The following is an 18,335-nucleotide window of genomic DNA, read 5'->3' on the forward strand; positions in this document are numbered from 1 at the left end:
AGTGCCTGAACCACTGATAGGCTATCGGTGTTCATAAAGTTTGTGGCTATCATTTATCTGAGAAATGTAAAGAAATATGGTTTTTTAGGCACATTTCAACTGTGGCTAAAATACTTAAAGCTGTTCTATGGGTCTGATTTTTGTATGGGACAATTTTCTGCGGAATTCTTGCTTAGAATCAACCCAAGCAGCCTTTTAACAAAGACAACAGGGATTTACCTCAGTCGCTCTGGGTTGCACTTCAGCCATATCAGATGCCAATTTGTCTTCCAGCTCAGACAGTTCTGAGTCTGTTGTTGCACTGTGATGGGCTTGGTCGCCTAAGTCTCTTAGTCTTTTCTGCAATCCATAGACCTTCTCCACAGGAATAGGCACCTGCAACCAACAGGACTAGTTACTTTCCAGCTAGATTACTGTCAAGGATCTCTTTGAATTCTTGATCAACATGATCTCAGTTCAGCAATAAAGGTATTTTCTCTGCTACAGATTATTAGGAAAGGGAATGATAATGAAATGGTCAGCACCAGATCACTCTCCCAAAATCCTAGTCCATAGCTGCATTTGGAATAGAGTGGAGTAGGTTAATTTCAAGGATATAAGGAAGCTGAAAGGAAAAAGATGACTTTTTAGTTAGAAAAAAGATGATCCAGTGGTGGTGGTGAGCTATATATGACAGTGATTCAAGGTTGGACTTAGAAATGGCAGCTTAATCTAGCCATTTCCCTCCACCACCACCATATAAAAATGAACTTGTGGCAATTAACTTCAAAAAGTGTTCTCCCTCATCCCACTTTCTAATCTCTGATAGAAACAATCAGAACCCAACTGGACTTTTCAAGCACATTTACTAAGCTATGAGCATCACAGAGTCAACAACTGAGGGGTGCGATGCTTTGGAAAGAGTGCCTTGCTTCAGGAGACCTTTAAGGAAAACCTTTGAACAAAAATTGCAAGTGAAGCCATTCTCCCAACCCCATTTCTAGCTCCACTGCTAGACTCCCAAAGGTGGCTTTTGTGCATTTACAGCACCAAAGTCCCTTCCTTTGAGGTGAGGCCTCTGGTCAAGGTAGATCAGCCTCACCGCATGCTTCATGCAGCAGAGTGCCTTGCCTCTGCTCACAAGCATTAAGATGAGGCATATCATCTCTGCCATGCCACGTATGGCCTTCAGGCAGAGCACCACCACATCCCAACCAAGAATGCATGGTCTATGTGCTATGAATCATAAAAGGAAGTTGGGAATCTGAGAAAAGGGGCAACAAAATTGATCCTAGTCCCCAAGGAGCTGTTATCATCTTCAAGCCTGATAGGGGAAAGGCCAGATAGAGGGGTATTTTCATATTTAATAGTACTGTAAGTACTATTTACTTATAAAACTACTTCAGAACTGTTGGGCTTACCAGGCTATTACAAATGTACCATTAAAGCTATCTTTTTTTTAAAAAAAACAGAAACTTCTTTAACATCAAATCAGAGATTGGAATTTAAACTCCATTAAAAAAAACAGTGTTTATAACCAATATTGCCCCCAGTGAAGGTGTGGAGGAGCAGGATGATGCTATGGAAAAGAGCTTTTTCTCATGTCCTACCAGCCAAACATCTCTTGGTTGGGGAACTTATAATAGGGTGTCCAATTAAAACTATCAAGTCCAAGCAGGTTCTTGGCCTCATATTGGTTACGACTGTGATTCCCAAACCATGCTTAGAGGGGTCTGTGAGATATTTTACTATTAAATAAACGGAACTGTTGGCAAGTTCGCTGTGGAGCCCCAGGGCACCACACTGCACAGTTTGGGAACCACTAGGGGCCCTGCGAACTGAGAAAGTTTGGGGACCTCCGGGTTAAGGCTTTTTAAGTAATCCAAAGTCGACATCTTCAGTTGGACTCAGAAACAAAGTCTAGTAGAAACAATGTACGACTGTATTATTTAGGATACTGAATTTGGCTGCTGTGGTTTTTAACCAGGTATACAGTAGCTTTGAATATTCTTTATAGGTCAGTGCAGCATAAAGCCAAAGTCTGCAACACAGCACCTGCCTTCCCTGTATCTGGTTTGGGGGTGGTGGTGTTTGGATTAAAGTACTTAAACAGGGAGACAAATATTCTTGAACTGCAGATGGGGCCCTATTAGCTTGATGGGTGGGTGCAACCTTTGTTTAGAAGTATGTAACAGGCTGTCTGCCAGGGCAGCAGTGTTTTAAGCATATTCTGCCCTCCTTAAAGGCGTTCTGCAAGATGGTTTCAGAATTCTAAATCTGCCCAATAGGGCAAAAAAGTTATGGGTAATGCATTAATCTAAATGACAGGTGATTAAGAATTTGGCCAGATCATTTTCTTCAGAAAGAAGTACAACGGGCATTTTAATCAAAGCTATAAAAATATTCCTAGCTGCGATAGCCACTTGATCGTCCACAAACAATGTTGGATTCAGAAAGTGGTTCCACGCTACAGTCCTCAGCTTTTATAAGGAACCCAGTCCTATCAAGAACAGGCTGTTCCCCCAATCATGGCAGTGCTTGACTGTTACCAAAGGACCTCTGTCTTTGCCTGAATTGCACCTTGGCTTGTTGGCCCATAGGCAATCCAACCCCCAGTCCAGATTGCATAAAGGGTCTCCTGATCAACTTGTCATGATTGTTCTTAAAACGGAGTGTGTGTGTCTAGGTGTATAATTTTGTGACTGACAGATCATAGTGAATAGTTTCATCAGGACTGTCCAATCAAGTGTTCTGAGGCAAGGATGTTGATGTGATTCTTTTTGATACTAAGTGCTCTGCTAGTTCGGTCTCCCAGAGCAGGAATATTGAGAGCTGCAGTGAATTTGTGGCACCTGAGATTTTGTTTAGAAAAATGTTAGATGTTCAATTCTTCTGCCTGCGTCATTGCATGCTAGGTGCATCCACTGTGCTATTGCAGTTATGACCCTAGTGCCAACTGAACTTAGACTTCAGAAAGTTTGCATTTTTAAAGCCAAATCTCCTCTATGCAGCTGTATGTACTTCTTGTAGTAATTATATAGAAGTGCAAGATAAGGGTGCACAACTTTTTCCAGCCTGGGGTTCACACTTGTCATTTGAGTGTCGTATTGGAAGTGGCACCCCAAAAATCAGCAGGGCCAGAACAAAGAGGTGGGCGAGGTCCAGTTGAGATCTGAACACCATTCCATTTCATTTACATCATGGGATTACGCCCACTGGTTTTGGAGACCCTCACATCGTAACCACAGTACTCCCATTGAGATCTGCACTTTATCATCTGAAACGTGAAAAAATCATCCCATCAGAAGTATATGCTTGCAATGCCATCCAGGGTACTCGAGAACAGTGCAGTTATCAGCAGTTCTCTTTTTAAAACAAATAAAATGTAAAGGTTTACACTTCAGCATCCTACTAATTTCTCTGAAATCTGGTAAACATTCTTCCTTAGGAGCTAATATACTTTCAAGTATGATCCAATTCTATCAGACAGAAAAAAAGTTACAACCATTTATTAATTTAAATAGGTTGCAGGGTTTTTGATTTCCAGACCAAGATTTGGGTGGCCGCCAAACTGCTTTGAAGTGAAACAGGGTATTTTACAAGTTACCATATTACGATCTGAATTGAATTGTGTGGCAAATGTGAATCCCAACTCACCCTACACTGCAGCAGTTTAAAGCATTTTAGATACTGTATCCCAGAAAATCTTGCAACATACCTATGAGATAGACAACTTTATTATATCCATATTGCAGAGGATAGGGTAAATGTTGAGAACAAGAAATAATTGTTTGCATGAGGCGACCTAGTAAATTCAAGACTGACCTGAGATAAAAACTTGGGACTTCCTGACAGTTTGGTCACCACAAAACAGCTGGATTCTTTTTCCCTCATGCTTAATTTTACGGATTTGATACACACATGAGAGCCAGTGGGGTGAGGTGGTTAAGGAGTGGGGAGACCTGGGTTCTGCCTTAGGCATGGAAGCCAATTGGGTGACTTTGCACCACTCTCTCTGTCCTAGACTGGAAAGTAAAAAAAATAAAATTGACCAAACTGTATTGGACCAAGGGGGTACAGTTCATAACCTTCAATGAAGAGGCCTTCATCCAGCAGTAGACTGATTTGGGCAGTGTATACACACAAATTACATGATTCCTACGTGACACTTTCTCATGACACATTTTCAAACTTTTGAGGTCAAAGTAGTTTGTGCAGCCTGACTGCCCTTACTGTTTTAACAATCTATTCTGAGGCGGTCAGTATTTTTCCCTCCAGTTCTCCAGATGGTGCTGAACTAAAACTCCCAACTTATTCATCATTAGCTACAGTGGTTGTAACTTATGGGAGGAGGGAGACAGGTTGTACACCTCTGATCTAAGCTGTGCTTTCATGTATTTCTCTAGTACTTCCTAGGTTTGGGGGCACCTTCTTCCCATTTCTCAAGCTCCACAGAAGACAGAATCATCATCCAATGTCTTAATCCTTTCAAGAAGACATTCAGGGCTTTCTATATTGTGTTAATGGGTCTCAAGTGCTTTGGCTGTGATGCCACAAAAAGCCCTAGCTTGTGATCTCTGTGAGCTTTATGCTCAACTACAAAGTTACTTTGTGTGCAGTAGAAGGGAAATGAGGGAAGGAGAGAAAACAGGAGGCAAGGAAGATGTGCAGTTGCTTTAATTAAAGGGTTCATTGTCCGTGGAGGACTCTTAGCCTGAAGAAGAGGAACAGTCAGATAGCACATTGATCCTGGATAATGCTTCACAGAATACAGCAGTGACAAAGGCGCCACCTCAAAATGCAAGCTCTTGTTAGGTAATGGCTTCTGTGTGAGAACCACTTTTGCCCTCAGAGGCAAAAGACATGAAGGGACTGTCCAAGGTGACCATCCATATTCTGTGCGGTACATTTTATTTGGGAAAGTCTGCTCTTGAGAAAACCAGAGGGTGTCTCAGGAACCAGATATCCATGTGGGGGAACGGAACCGGGAAACCGTATGAGAATTCGTACATTCCACATACTTCACACTCAGACTTTAACCCCAACATTCAAGTATAATTTGTGATGTATATTGGTATAAAATATAATTTTAGATTTTTATTTCCTAAGGTAGTGTCATATTTGTCTTAAATTTGTGTTATAATGCAAATAGTTTCTGGCCAACTCTTTGAGATTAAAAGCAAGCATTTTCTTCCCAAAAATTCTGATTAATCTTGTTTCAGATCTAGAAAGTGCAATGAATATATAGTTGGGTGGGATACAGGGATATGTGCACAGATATGATCCAGTGCCTTGCTGTACCTTTCTTTTGAACTGGGCTTGAACACAGTCCCCAGCAGATTAATCTTTTGGATTGGGGGAAAAACTGACCCCTTCTGGACTACCAAAATCATCACTGTTTTGTGAAAAGGCTTTTCAGAATGATTCTCCCTATGCACCATGTGATGATTTCAATATATGAAAATAATGGCCAGAGGGCATTTAGTATCCAATGAATCAATCGATGTGCTCCTGCCAGCCTGCTGGAATGAGTGAGCATTGTTAAAGAATGATCCTGCCTACAGCCTGTGACCCCATCCGAATTAGGACTGGGCAGCAGAACTTGCTTTTATGGTGCAATTTATTTCTAAGGGAGGTGAAATCACAAACCATCTGGAGTTGGTACCCTTGGTAGCCAAAGTCTGTTTAAGTAAGTAGGCACCATCCCCTTGCCCCTTGGAAACTAGACCTTCAAAGTGAGCAACCAAAACAAGAACAGGGGAAAAGATCACTGGGGAGGACAGTGAAATGGAGGACCTTATGAGCCATTGGTACAGCAAGAGTGAACTCAGTGAGAGAGGCAGTAACAGGGAAACCACATTTGCCCCAGTCTGACCATATGCAGTGTAAATCAATGTCAAGAGACATTCTCATCTTGCATGCAGAAATCCTTTCTTTCATATATTCTTGTCTTTTAATTAACAAAGAAAACACATAACTGCTCCAAAATCTAGCTGCCGCAGTTAGTTAGAAAACGGACAGACAAAACGGGTACATCAAAATTCTTGTTCTATCAAGAATAGGATTTTCACTGAAGACTGGAATACAGGAGGTTCTCTTCTATTATATCAGATGGTTGCTTTCTTCAGCTCAGGACTTTGTTCAGTTCAGTTTTTAATCAATTCTGCCTGAGATACTAAGGGCCGGGCTCTTCTGTGGACAATGCACAACACTGCCAGTGCTCCAAGGAGCACCCTTGGTGCACCAGACTGCCTGTGAAAACGGGTTACCACATCCCTTAACACTTGCCCATTTTCTCCATCTATTTTACACTTTATGACTTTGATTGTTGAAGCGCCTGAGTTATGATCGCCAGTAATTTCTCAGGCTGAAAATATATGCACTACAGTCCATTTTTAGATTCTGAACAAACCTCAAGTTCCTAGTTAATGGGCAAATGCCAACAGGAACCAAGACGTTGGGATGCCAGATTTTAATCTCATAAATGCTGTCAAGTAAGCCAAATACGATATCAAAGGGTTTGCTGAAATCAACCACCATCCTAACAGGCACATAGCTAAATATGGAGTTGTTAAATGAGTTTCTGATTATCGTTACACTTCATTCTCATGCACAGGGAATAACATTAAGTAACATAAATGCAATATAGTTTGTATTTCTAAAAATAACTTATCTTTATTACTATTTTTTAAGCAAGTCTTAACCTGCTATTTGCTACCTGTTCTCCTGAAACACATTTCAATACTTGTAGCACTACAGATCAATATTGTTTAAATATATGGATTGTCCTTCACAGAGAACACAGGCTAATTTATTTATGGGACTTATAGGCTGCCCCAACCCACTAAAGCTCTGGGTGGGTACTTTTCTGCTTATTATGAACAGTGTTTGCAAAAAGTGACCATCATGAACAGATGATAACCCTGCTAGGCCCAGCTTCACCCCCAGGAGGAAAATTTGCACTTTGCTAAGACCGAGGGAGCTTGAAGTGCCGGCTTCCTTCTTGTATTTCCCAGAAAGCCGTGCTCTCAAGGAATGCTCAGAACATTCTTATGTGACACCACATCTCAGAGGCAGTCTCTACTATCTCTCAAAGAAGAATACAGAAGCATTCATTACTCCATTTTCAGTGTTGCCAGGTATGCAAATCTGCATGATTTTCTTTATTTGTTCTTCTTCTAGGGGGTATGTTAGAAGGTGAACTGCCATCAGATTGCCCCCCCCCGCTTCCTGTTTGAGATTTTTTTTAAAAAAAACTCCACCATTTACTGCAAGTATGGATTCTTGGGGTTTGGCATAATCTTGTGCTCTTCGGTTTTGTTCTGACTTCTGATGGGGTTCCTTGTGCTTAACTTGTGGCTGCTCATCACCCAGCTGAAGGTAACTCGCTATATTAGGTCCAGCCTGCCTTTTAAGCTCTGTTACCAGTTTGGATTAGGAAATGCTTTCTTCCAATGATCGGTCTTCATGCTGAACAGACAGACGCTGCGTGTCTATACTAGGAGACATCTCTTAACATGGCTTTAGCTTTGATGAAAAGGATTTAACTGTTGTCATGATTTTTGTGTAGCCAAAGTAGGCTGTGCAAGATCAACTGCACATAATGAACTCTGTTCAGAGGCATCCTCTGCTAGCATTTTTAAAGTAACTGTCTCACATCTTGGAAGGCACTATTTATTGGTACTCTGTCAATAATACTAGCTAGGATTAGTAAATTTGGGTGAATTTGGAATGAATAGAATCTGGGGAAGCCAGTAATGCTGCTGACTTCTTGTTCCTAGGACTTCCTACTTGGAATGAAAGAGCAGGAAAATGGTCAGGAGGCTGGCTGAACACAGCTGGTCACCAGACTAAGGCAGAAGGTCGAGAAATGCCACATAAATAAAATGCACAAAGATAGGGCATAATAGAATACTATGAAGGCTATGGGGATTAGCATATCCCTGGAGCTAGAGAGGAAATACTCTTCTGTATTTGTGTACATACATACAAAGAACTTGACATTCTAATAAGTTAGACATATAGCTGTGAGGATCACAGGTTTTTCTGTCTAGAGTTGGAAGTTGTAGCATTTTTCACCATTGTCCAAGGGTTTTCTGGGCCTTTTTGCTACTCTCAGTTCTCTTCCTTCAGCAGTCTCTGTGCTGAAGAGGAAAGTGGAAGAGCTAAGGTTCACAATGACATGCTGATACATGAACAAATTGGTATCTTCAGAAAGCAATGAAAACCAAACTATAGGAAGTGGAATATAAGCACTGACTTAAGGAGTGCCAATAAAATAAAATCAAGGTATCTTCAAACTGGGGATTTCAAGTCAGAGCGTCCCACCAGTGTCCCACCCAAAGCATACCACCTTCACTTTCATGGTTATTTAGTTTGCTGATATGTTTTTTAAAAATCATGTTTTAGAATCTGCTTTGTTTTATATATCTATGACAACTCCCCACTAGGCTTCTGTGTATTATTTTGTAATGTAGTCAGTCAGCGGCAATTTAGCAATGCATTCAGTATCATCATGAATAGCTTGATGAGTCTTGCTCAACCAGTGTTTTCTAGATGCTTTGCCTTCTTTCCATGTCATGAGGTTCTGGATGAATTCAGGAAGGCCAGAGCAGTCTACATCCATTTTTCGGAACCTTTTAGTATCTAGTTCTCATTGAACACATGTTTCAAGACTGTAGCCCACCCATTCACAAACAAAGTCTTTTGAAGGAGACAGAAACAAAGATACAGATGATGAAGTCCATCTTGCTTTTGCAATGTGCAGAGCCTCTACAGGGATGAATGATCAAGGGTAATAAATTGTTGAAAGCTGTATCTGTGTCTGTTTTAAGACTGTAAGCACTGAGAAAATATAAAGGCTGTAACAGTTACTGCTGAAAGCCTTAACTTCCAACATAGTTGTGGCTTTTTGTTCAATGCTCCAAAAATAATTGCCTTTTCTCGTTCACTGTCCATATTCACATCAGTCTACAACTGCAATGGGAATAAAGCATGATTAATGAACTAAGGGAAGATGCAGGAAGTAACAATAAAATAACCATGCAAAAGTTTTCAGAATTCCTTTACGTTAACATGGAGCAGTATTACATCACGAATGTGAGATGGGCGACTATATAAAATGAATGAATGAATGAATGTCCCATACTTGACAAGACTGGCCATAATCTTGAGCGTTAAGACAAAACAGAGAGAAGTTAAAGAGAGTATTAATGAATTGCTGGCACAGACAGATCTGTTAACCACCTCTGTTAATTCAGGAATAGATCAGATGAGCTGAAGAGTTTGCCAAAACTGAACTCAATTCAGATTAGCATTTTGGATTATCTGACATATTTCCCCCCTCCCTACTACTTCAAGAGTCCCAAGAGCTGGAATGCAGCAATGATGTGAGTGCTGTGCAGCAGGACCTGCTTTATCTTCTAAGGGATCTATGCATTAAAAAACCCAACAAACTTCTTACCATCTTGCCATAAGATAGATTTGCAATATAAAATATCCCATGAAAGAAAAATGTTTCTTTTACCTACTGGGCAGGGTAGAGAAGAGCCTTTTCCAGATGGAGGCAGGTAGCCTAAGTCAAGACCAATTTCTACATGCTAAAGCTGTTCATTAAGAACATCAGCAATAGGAAGAAAAAGCCATTAGAACTCAAAAGGTACAGCATGCAAACGTCTCTACTTTGTGTTAATAGATTACTTATTATGTCTAATAGATTAGAAAAGAAGAACATCCACTGAGAGGCTAGGAAGCAATAAATATGCACAAGCACTTCCATCCTACAATTAAATCTGATTCTACTGTAATCAGAAACAGATCTGCCTAAATTACCAAGGCATGTCCACAGACCCATGGAATCAGAAACAGAAATACCTCATTAACTCTTGCTTGAAGTAGTAATACTAAATTATATTTCTTTTTAGCCAAGGCTAATTGACTAGCATTTCTAAAATTATGCTGGAGAAGTTTTATTATGAATCCACTATTACTTTGGTCTTACACAACCTTGTTCACTTTGAGAAGAAAGTCCACTGGGTTCAGAGAAATGTGTTTTGAAGTTCCACTCTTGGGCTACAATGAATGAGCAACTTCACTACTAAAACAGCAAAGGGGAACAATTGCATACAATCCTCAAGCAATCCTGACTGCTATTGAATTTTGCAAAATAAACAGCAGGAGAATTTGATCACGGATCCCCCAATGTTACATTTCATTTGTTATTCATCAATGGAACACAAGAATTGTATTTACAAACTATTTATATACATAGTGATTAAAATAAAATGGATTTTTTTCAATTATTATTAGTAACATCGTAAGTAATCCATACTCAGATTGCCACAGTTAGCTGAACTACACAACCAAAGCAAGCTGGTTACTCTTCAAGCAAAACATAGAAACTGAAACGCATGAAAAGCTTGATTCAGGCATTACAAAAAAGCTTAACATAAACCATATGCATACCAGGGATGAGGCCTTTCCCACAAAGTCATGCTTGTGAGATCTAATCTACAAAGGGAGCCCCATGTTCAGCAAGGATATCCGCATCAAAAAGACCTTCACATTCAAATACAGCTATATGTCTGTTCAAATTCTGATAGCACCATTATTAAGCTTGCATGGAAGTTTTTATGCTTTTCTGGTCCACACGTCCTCACTGAACACATGGATGCCTTTGTCGATAAGGTCAAAAGTGGGGTTTTACAGGAGAGCAGGGCACATTGCATGGTGGATGCCCGACCAGAGCTCTGGTGAAAGGAGGGTAAAGACCACCACATGTAACAGAAGACAATACCTCCTTAGCATCAGCAGGAAGGTCATCGTTGGATGAGCTCATTTCTTGTTTGGATTCTCCAGTCTTCTTTCCTGCATTTTCTTCATCAGAAGAAACAGCCTTTTCAGTTATGTTACTTCCTTCTAATTTTCTCTTCAGTTCCTTCCCTTCTGTGTTACAATCAATGTGGGGCTCAATGGCCAGGGGCTAGCAAAATAAAAGCAAGCAATACTCAATCATATGTTCTAATTTGCTTATTCTAAGTTTACATACATCAGTGGGTAAATACATGTGTATCTTTTCAACATGGGATTAAGAAAACCTAAACCTCATCATGTGGTAGGAATTAACTGATCAAGTTACCATAAGTGAATTCGCCAAGACTGTTTTGGATTTACTCTCTTAACTACATGAAATATTGAGATATCCATTCCTATGAATAGCAGAAATGACACAATGATGGACTAGTAATGGATTTCTCTTTCGTCTACTTTAAACGAAAAGACCCACACCAAGGTAGAAAGTCTCAATTGGTTAAGTACCTGTTTACACTTGGCACCTCTTGCCTCCACCCCCAGGTGATGTATTCTATTTATATGATAAAAACATCTTATTTTTCCAGTTTAAAAAATGAACTCCCAAATGCTTCTTAACAGTTAAGCTTGGGAGCAGTGCTGAGGAATGTTGGCCCTGGGACTCCTCAGAGGAAGATGGAACCAGGCAACTGCCCTGAGGCTTCTGCACCAATTAAAGCCGAGCTGTGGCAAGGACCTGGACCAAATCCTGCCCCACTATCATGGGCCCCTCAATCCAGGACTCTGATGTCCTCACCAATATACAGTAACTATCTAGCCCCCCTGAATGCTCTGGGCTGAAAATCAGATGGTGGGCAAAGTCCTGAAGCACAGCCAGGAATGAAGAGCACCTTGGCATCAAGGTCTGTTTAAGAGTAGCCCAGAATGTCTGAACAGCCTTGCTCAGATCTGGCTTACTGAGCACAGCTGAGTAAATGGCAACCGGGAAGTACATACAACTCTGTTCTTGATTTTACCTTCTCAGAGTGAACTAGGATTTTTTCCTCAAGGCGGCTGAGCATGCACTCAATAACAGAGATGCGTTTGTTCAGTTCAAGCATCTAAGAGAGAAGAAAGAAGATAGCAAAGGACAGAGCCCACCACCACAATTTTTCTTAGCAGTTAAAGGAGAAATAAATAAATACAGAGAAACACCAGCCCTCATAACCTTGATGGACCAAAGATCAGGATTTTACTGAATAGAAAGGAAAGATTTTGGAAAATTTTTGGAATACTCTTCATAATAATTAACAATACCAGAATGTGACCATTTGGTAACTGTCAGGGAGGAAGGCTGCATATACTGAATGTACACATTTAACTCTACTTCCCAGTTCTTCCCATATTGTTTTTTGTACCTGACCTCTGAATCAAGACTTCTCCTTTGCAGGATAGAAATAACATGCTCACTTGCCAAGTAGGAAGGCAGCTTTCTATATAAGCCTTGCTTTTACAAACAGCAATAAACAACTTTTGATATTTAGCTGACACTACTGGCAACATGCATTAAGGCTGCTTATTTACACACTTTAATATTAAGTAAGAATTATTTATAGAGCTGAAGTTTTCCAAGGTTTTAGGCCAAACTACTCTCACACATGATCCCAGAGCTTCATACAGAAGACCAACACAGCTTTTATTTGGACTGTAAAACTGAATGTTAATAGATTTAGTTTTAAAATCCAATGTGAATTAGGAAAGAGGTTTCCTCATATAGTTATGTTGTCTTTTATGACCAGCTGCATCTTTTCTTCTCTTCTGGTCTGGAGAAGTCACACCAATGAACTTTTTATACAGAATGCATTTCTGATATTCTCTGCACCTCTGACTCTTCCTTGGAGCAAAAGTTGGGTTTCCTACACAGCTGAATGTCCTATGGGACTGAAATTCTGTTCTGAATACACCTCCAACTGAAACCAGGCACAGATCATTTCTGAGGCTCTATCTGGAAAGCTCTGAATAGGTCAGGGCCCGCCAGTGAACATCTGGAGTGCAGGATTGCCTTTGGTGCTTTAGCTAGATGATGAACATGGGAAATAATATGGTTATATACACAACTAAACGCTAATAACATTGCAAAGACTAAGCAATTTATGAGCAGGAATAATTGGATTATAGCCTTACCTTAACCCAATTCATTAAATCTTAGCATTTATATCTCTGCAGCCAGAACACGGCTGGTTCTTTCCTCATAAATCTAAATTATGAGGTACAATAAGTATATAATGGAAGCTTGATTCTGACTGAAGCACTTTCTCCACTGTCATCTGTATTACAGATAAACTGCTCAGATAAACGCATGGAAAAGGTTATACACTTTATACTACAAGTTCCATCTTAAAACTTTTCATACTTAAGTGCAATGATGTTCATATCAAAAACATGTTCTCATTCAGTTGGCTGTTTTAACCAAACAATGCTTAAAATATATGTGATAACTACAGTAATCCCAGGAGATCTTTGGGCCATAGAATAAAAGACAATTTAAATTATGGAAGTTGTTGCTCAATTTTTATTAAAACATGATTTGCTATCTTTGCTGAATCAACATCTTTTTTTCCCCAAAGTTGCTTCATATTTCTGTGTAAAAGAGATATACTTTCTTTTCTCTTCCTGGGAAAAATGAATTCCCCAGTCTGACTAAGTTAAAACATGTGGGCAATCTCTGTGGGCTGGCTGTACTGTAACTGGGAGTGGGGGAGGAAAGGTTTTTTTTCAAGATGCTCCTTTTCTAGTCCAAAATCATGTTACTATTCAAGATGCTCTCCCCATAGCAGGCCACATGGAGAAAACTACAAAAAATTGTAGAATTAAGGGCTTCCACAAAATGAGCATTTCCATAAAAATCCATGGAAGCTTGGGAAAAAGGAAAAGGATGAAAGTAAAATGGAATATGGTGTGATTTTAGGAGCAGAAAAGAACAAAAATGGAATTTGGTATGTTCTCATATGTATTCCTACAAATAACCCAAAGAGCTGTTAGTTCCAGAATAGAATCTGCCACTGGCACTAGATTAAGAGACAGAAATTGAGTTATCCACCCTATTTCACTGACCTCTCTATATTGATTTATTTATTTGACTTGTATGGTTCCAAGTCAGAAAGAGTCAAGGCAACTTTCATTAAAAACTCAATAAGCATTCAAAATGGAAAAGGTATAGAAATGAAATGACACTATGGGAAAGCACATAAAAACGATTTCAGCCATCCCTCACCAGTCATGACTTGGCAGAATTACAGAACTCCTCAGCTCATGTCCTTTTTGAAAAGCCAAATTTTCAATGACTTTCTATGATGGGGTTGAACTGATCTCTGGGAGGATGGTACTCCAGAGGGCAAGAGTGGTGACAGAAAAGACATGCCTCCAGGATCCCACACGATGGCACTGATTATCCTGCAAGATCTTATAGGATGGGCAGAGGCAATGGGAGAAAGGTGATCCTATAGATAACCAAGCTCTGAGCCATGCAGAGCTTCATAGATTGTAACCAGCACCTTGAACTGCACCTGGAAATCCACTGGTAACCACTGTAGCTTGGGAATAAAACTATGACTTAGCATATTGAGGTGCACCCCTAATTACTTGTGCAGTCACATTCTAGACCAGTTGTAAGTTTTGGGTGGTCTCCAAGGGCAATCCCATGTAAAGCAGGTTACATCTAAGGACAAGATGACTAAAGCATAAGTAACCATAAGCAAGGTCTGCCAATCCAGTAAAGGATGCAACTGTTGCATGAGATGGGTTTGTGCAAAAGCCCCCCTGGTCAAGGGTACTACTTACTCTTTTAGCAAGTACCGAGAGTCCAGGAGGACTATACTGATTCTGTATAGGAAGGTGTTACCTCACTGAGGACAAAAATCTCCAGGCACTGACAATCCATAAACCCAAAGTCACTCAGTCTTGCTAGGGTTGAGTGTATGCTATTCCTTTCCATCCAGACACTAACAGCCTCCAGGTGCCAGGAAATCACTTCCACAGCATCACTTTATCAGCGAGGGGTTAGAATATACAACTGGATATTGGAGAACCACTGAAAAACAGTGTCTCCACTCCCCAAACCCCAAATCAGTCCAGAAGGATAGCATGATCAATTAAGAGGTTAAAAAGGACCAGGAGAGTCATCTAATCCATCCTGATCCTGCCAGAGGCTATCCACAATAGCAATCATTGTTCTCTCACTCCTATATCCCAGGCTGAAATCTGACTGAAAAAGGTCCAGATAATCTGTTTCCTACAAGGCCCTCTGGAGCTGCAGTCCAACCTTCTCCACAACCTACTTGTCATGATCACCGTTGCGATGCTTGTGACATCGCAACGGCTCGCATGACAATGCAGGGAAATGGGTACCGGGCGGATTAAGGGAAAAGGCAACTAGCTAACAAAAGAGAGCAACAGGTGCTGGCAACAAAGTATGGACTCTAGCCGGAGGCGCGGAAGAGAGAGATACAATGTTGCAAAGAAGGTAATTGACAAGACCAGACCACGAGGCGCGCCCGAGCTGTCAATGAGATTACGAACCTGATCGCCCGGCAATGAACCATCACCGGCCAGGGAAGCAATTAAGGAAACGCCCGGAGCACAGGAGGGGCTCCACGACCCCTCACCTACCGGCAACGGAACCGATGGGGCTCGGGGCGCACCCGAAGTAAGAAGGGGTGGAGCGCTGACCGGCGCGGGCTATTTAAATTCCGTTCCGGCGCGCTCCACTCACTCTCAGCTTTCTTAAAGGGCACGCATACTGTTACTCAAATAAAACCAGAACCTAAGCCTACACTAGCGTCTGTGTTTTTACTGGGTAGCAGGCAGAGCCTGACACTACTCCCAAGGGGTGGTTGGAGACCAGATGGAAATTATTCAAGAACATAGTTGCCTTAAGATCCCAGAAGTCACTGCCTTTCTGAACCTTGAACATGGGAATTCCGTCTGAGAATATTCACCTGTCATGGGACAGGTAGATAGCAAGGGCTGCCTTTCCCAAATGGTGCTTTCCAGATGGGTGCACTTTAACTCTCAGAATTCTCCAGCAAACATGGCTATTACTACAGATTGCTTTGGGGTAGTCAAATATAGAAACAACAACAAAGAAATCTTAAGATATGCAAACTGCAATTCATGCACAGACGAATGAATATTGTATAGTATTATACTGGCACTGTTTGTTACAGAACTGACTTGTAAATCTAATTTTATAATGGAAACTATGAGTTGCATTGGTTCTGTGGCATTGAGATAGTACTGACTTAAAATGTATACTAACTCTAAAAGTTAGCTTATAAACATATTCTGCATGCTGCACTAGTTTGGGGTGTATTCAGAATAAAAGCAGATTTCCTCCTGCAGTTTCAGTAAAATAGAACTAGATTTACACTTGTAGCTTTACTGATCAATTAAATCTATGTTCTGCTTCCTTGCAGATTAATTACAGTGTGGATATGCATTGTCATTAAAATCCAACAAATGACTGAATACAAAAGAATGAGATTAACAGCAGACTGATGAAACATATCTATAGCCTATAGCCCCATTTCAATCTATGAACTGCATTCTTTTGTCTTTGATAAAGGTTTTGTCATGTGAGGGATGAATAGAAGCACCAGAAATTATTTAATTCTTTATGTGGTTGAGAAACATGCTTTCTGTTGGGACTGTCCCTAGAACCATGGCCTGGACTTTAGTCAACCAATTAATGAATTTTTGTACAGGTAGTCCTTGACCTACGACCATTTGTTCAATGACCCTTCAAAATTACAATGGTGCTGAACAAATGGTGGTTACAACTGGTCCTCGGAGTTCTGGCCATCCCAGCACACTGCAGTCACATGATCACAATCTTGGCTCTTGGCAACCGGTTTGCACTTACAATCAGTTGCAGTACTCTGCGACCATGTAATTGCCATTTGCAACCTTCCCTGCCGACTTCCCCAGAAATTCAATGGGGAAGCCAGCAGGGGAGGTCACAAGACACTGGGGTAAGTCTCCCCCACCTGCGCACCTTCCCTGACCCTTGCCATGCTTCCCTCACACCCTTGTGCACCCACCCTGACATGTGCCTCTTGTATACCTCTTACACTCTCATGCACCCTCCCCGACCCTCCCTCGCACCCTCACATGCCCTCCTCCGCACCCCCTCACTCCCTCCTCCACCTGGCAGCAGCTACTTACCTGCCTGAAGGCCTGGGACTTGTAACTTCCTGCCACTAACTTTGGTTGTGGGAAGGTGGCAGGAAGTTGCCTCACCTAACCATGGGATTCGATTAATGACAGCAACCAGGACTGCAGGGATTGCCATCACTAAGTGATGTGGTCATGCTTTAAAACTGCATTGCTTAGCGATCGAAATTCTGTTCCCAATTGCTGTTGTAAGTCAAAGACTACCTGCATTTCCACTTTTTTCCATATATGAAAACCAAAATATTATGAACCTAATATTGAGTGAGCATGCTTAGAAAACAATCATGGCCTTGTTTTCTACAATACGTATCTTTGTTGCCAATGTAGTATCTTTACACATTAATATTTTGCCTAAATTTCCCCTATCCTTCTAACAAGAAATAGACATCACTTTATTTCAAGGTTACAGTTACCTTCCCCTTGGATTTTTGAGCCCAGTTAGATAAAATTTATTACTACTTCCACTATTACAATTATTTGCATTGAACAGGCAATCATAGTTGACAAAGTTGGTTTTATATTTTAATACTGAGCATCTTTTGTGCTCTTGTCTTTCACCTTCAACAAGGGTTCCTTAAATCTTGCCCATTTCCAGCCACCACAATAGTATCATAGCATATCTGAAGTTGTTAATCTTTTTTCCAATTTTAACTCCAACTTCCCTTTCTTAGACTCCAGCATTTCTCAAGATATGTTTTGCATATAAACTAAATAGGATACAGGACACAGTCTTGTCCACTCCTTTCCCAACTCTGAACCAAGTAATCCTTTCATAATTAAACCAATCCTCTAATTGGTTAGCATTTAAATTCTTCAATATGCAGAAGAGATGGGTCTAATACTCCCATATTTTAAGGGCTATTTACAATTTGTTGTGGGCTTAGTGCAATCAGTAGAGCAAAAACTAAGTTTCTTTAAGTATCCTTCATGCATATGATGATGATGCCGCCACCGCCACCACTGCTACCTGTTCAATCATGCCCAATTCTTGGTGATTCTATCGACCAGCTCTCTCCACATTTTCCAATCCCGTACGCTTTCTTTTAGTTGTTTTATGCTCTGGCTGGTGTCAACTTTGATGGCGTCTAGCCACCATGCTTTACGGCAGCCTAACCCAGCCACGCACTTGCATGCGGGTCCCAAGCCTGGATAAACGGGGAGGTTTGAGGTAAGACCTGGCGACCTACCTTGTAAAAATCTCACCAAGAAAATGTTATGGAAATGCTCTTAAATACATCTCATACTCACCTGTTACACTGCTATCTGTGGTTCTGTTTTGTTCTACTATCCCCTACTTTCTCCACCTTGATGTTTTTCTTTGGTGTCCTTTCATTTTG

At 40.8% G+C, this 18,335-nt stretch overlaps 1 protein-coding gene across 4 annotated transcripts in view; it reads right to left on the reverse strand.

Moving 5' to 3' along the window:
- The window catches only part of MLPH (melanophilin), a 71,678-nt gene that overhangs the window by 12,595 nt on the left and 40,748 nt on the right, over window positions 1–18,335 (reverse strand). For 2 of the 4 annotated variants that reach the window (XM_063317835.1, XM_063317833.1), the window contains 3 exons: window positions 11,805–11,888; window positions 10,775–10,960; window positions 220–375 (listed from right to left, as the gene is read on the reverse strand). In XM_063317835.1, the coding sequence (XP_063173905.1) occupies window positions 220–375; window positions 10,775–10,960; window positions 11,805–11,888 (426 nt within the window). The remainder of the gene's footprint in view (window positions 1–219; window positions 376–10,774; window positions 10,961–11,804; window positions 11,889–18,335) is intronic. The other 2 variants (XM_063317836.1, XM_063317834.1) reach the window with 1 other exon arrangement.

Source organism: Candoia aspera, chromosome 1, assembly GCF_035149785.1.
Source record: "Candoia aspera isolate rCanAsp1 chromosome 1, rCanAsp1.hap2, whole genome shotgun sequence".
Taxonomy (NCBI): Eukaryota; Metazoa; Chordata; class Lepidosauria; order Squamata; family Boidae; genus Candoia; species Candoia aspera.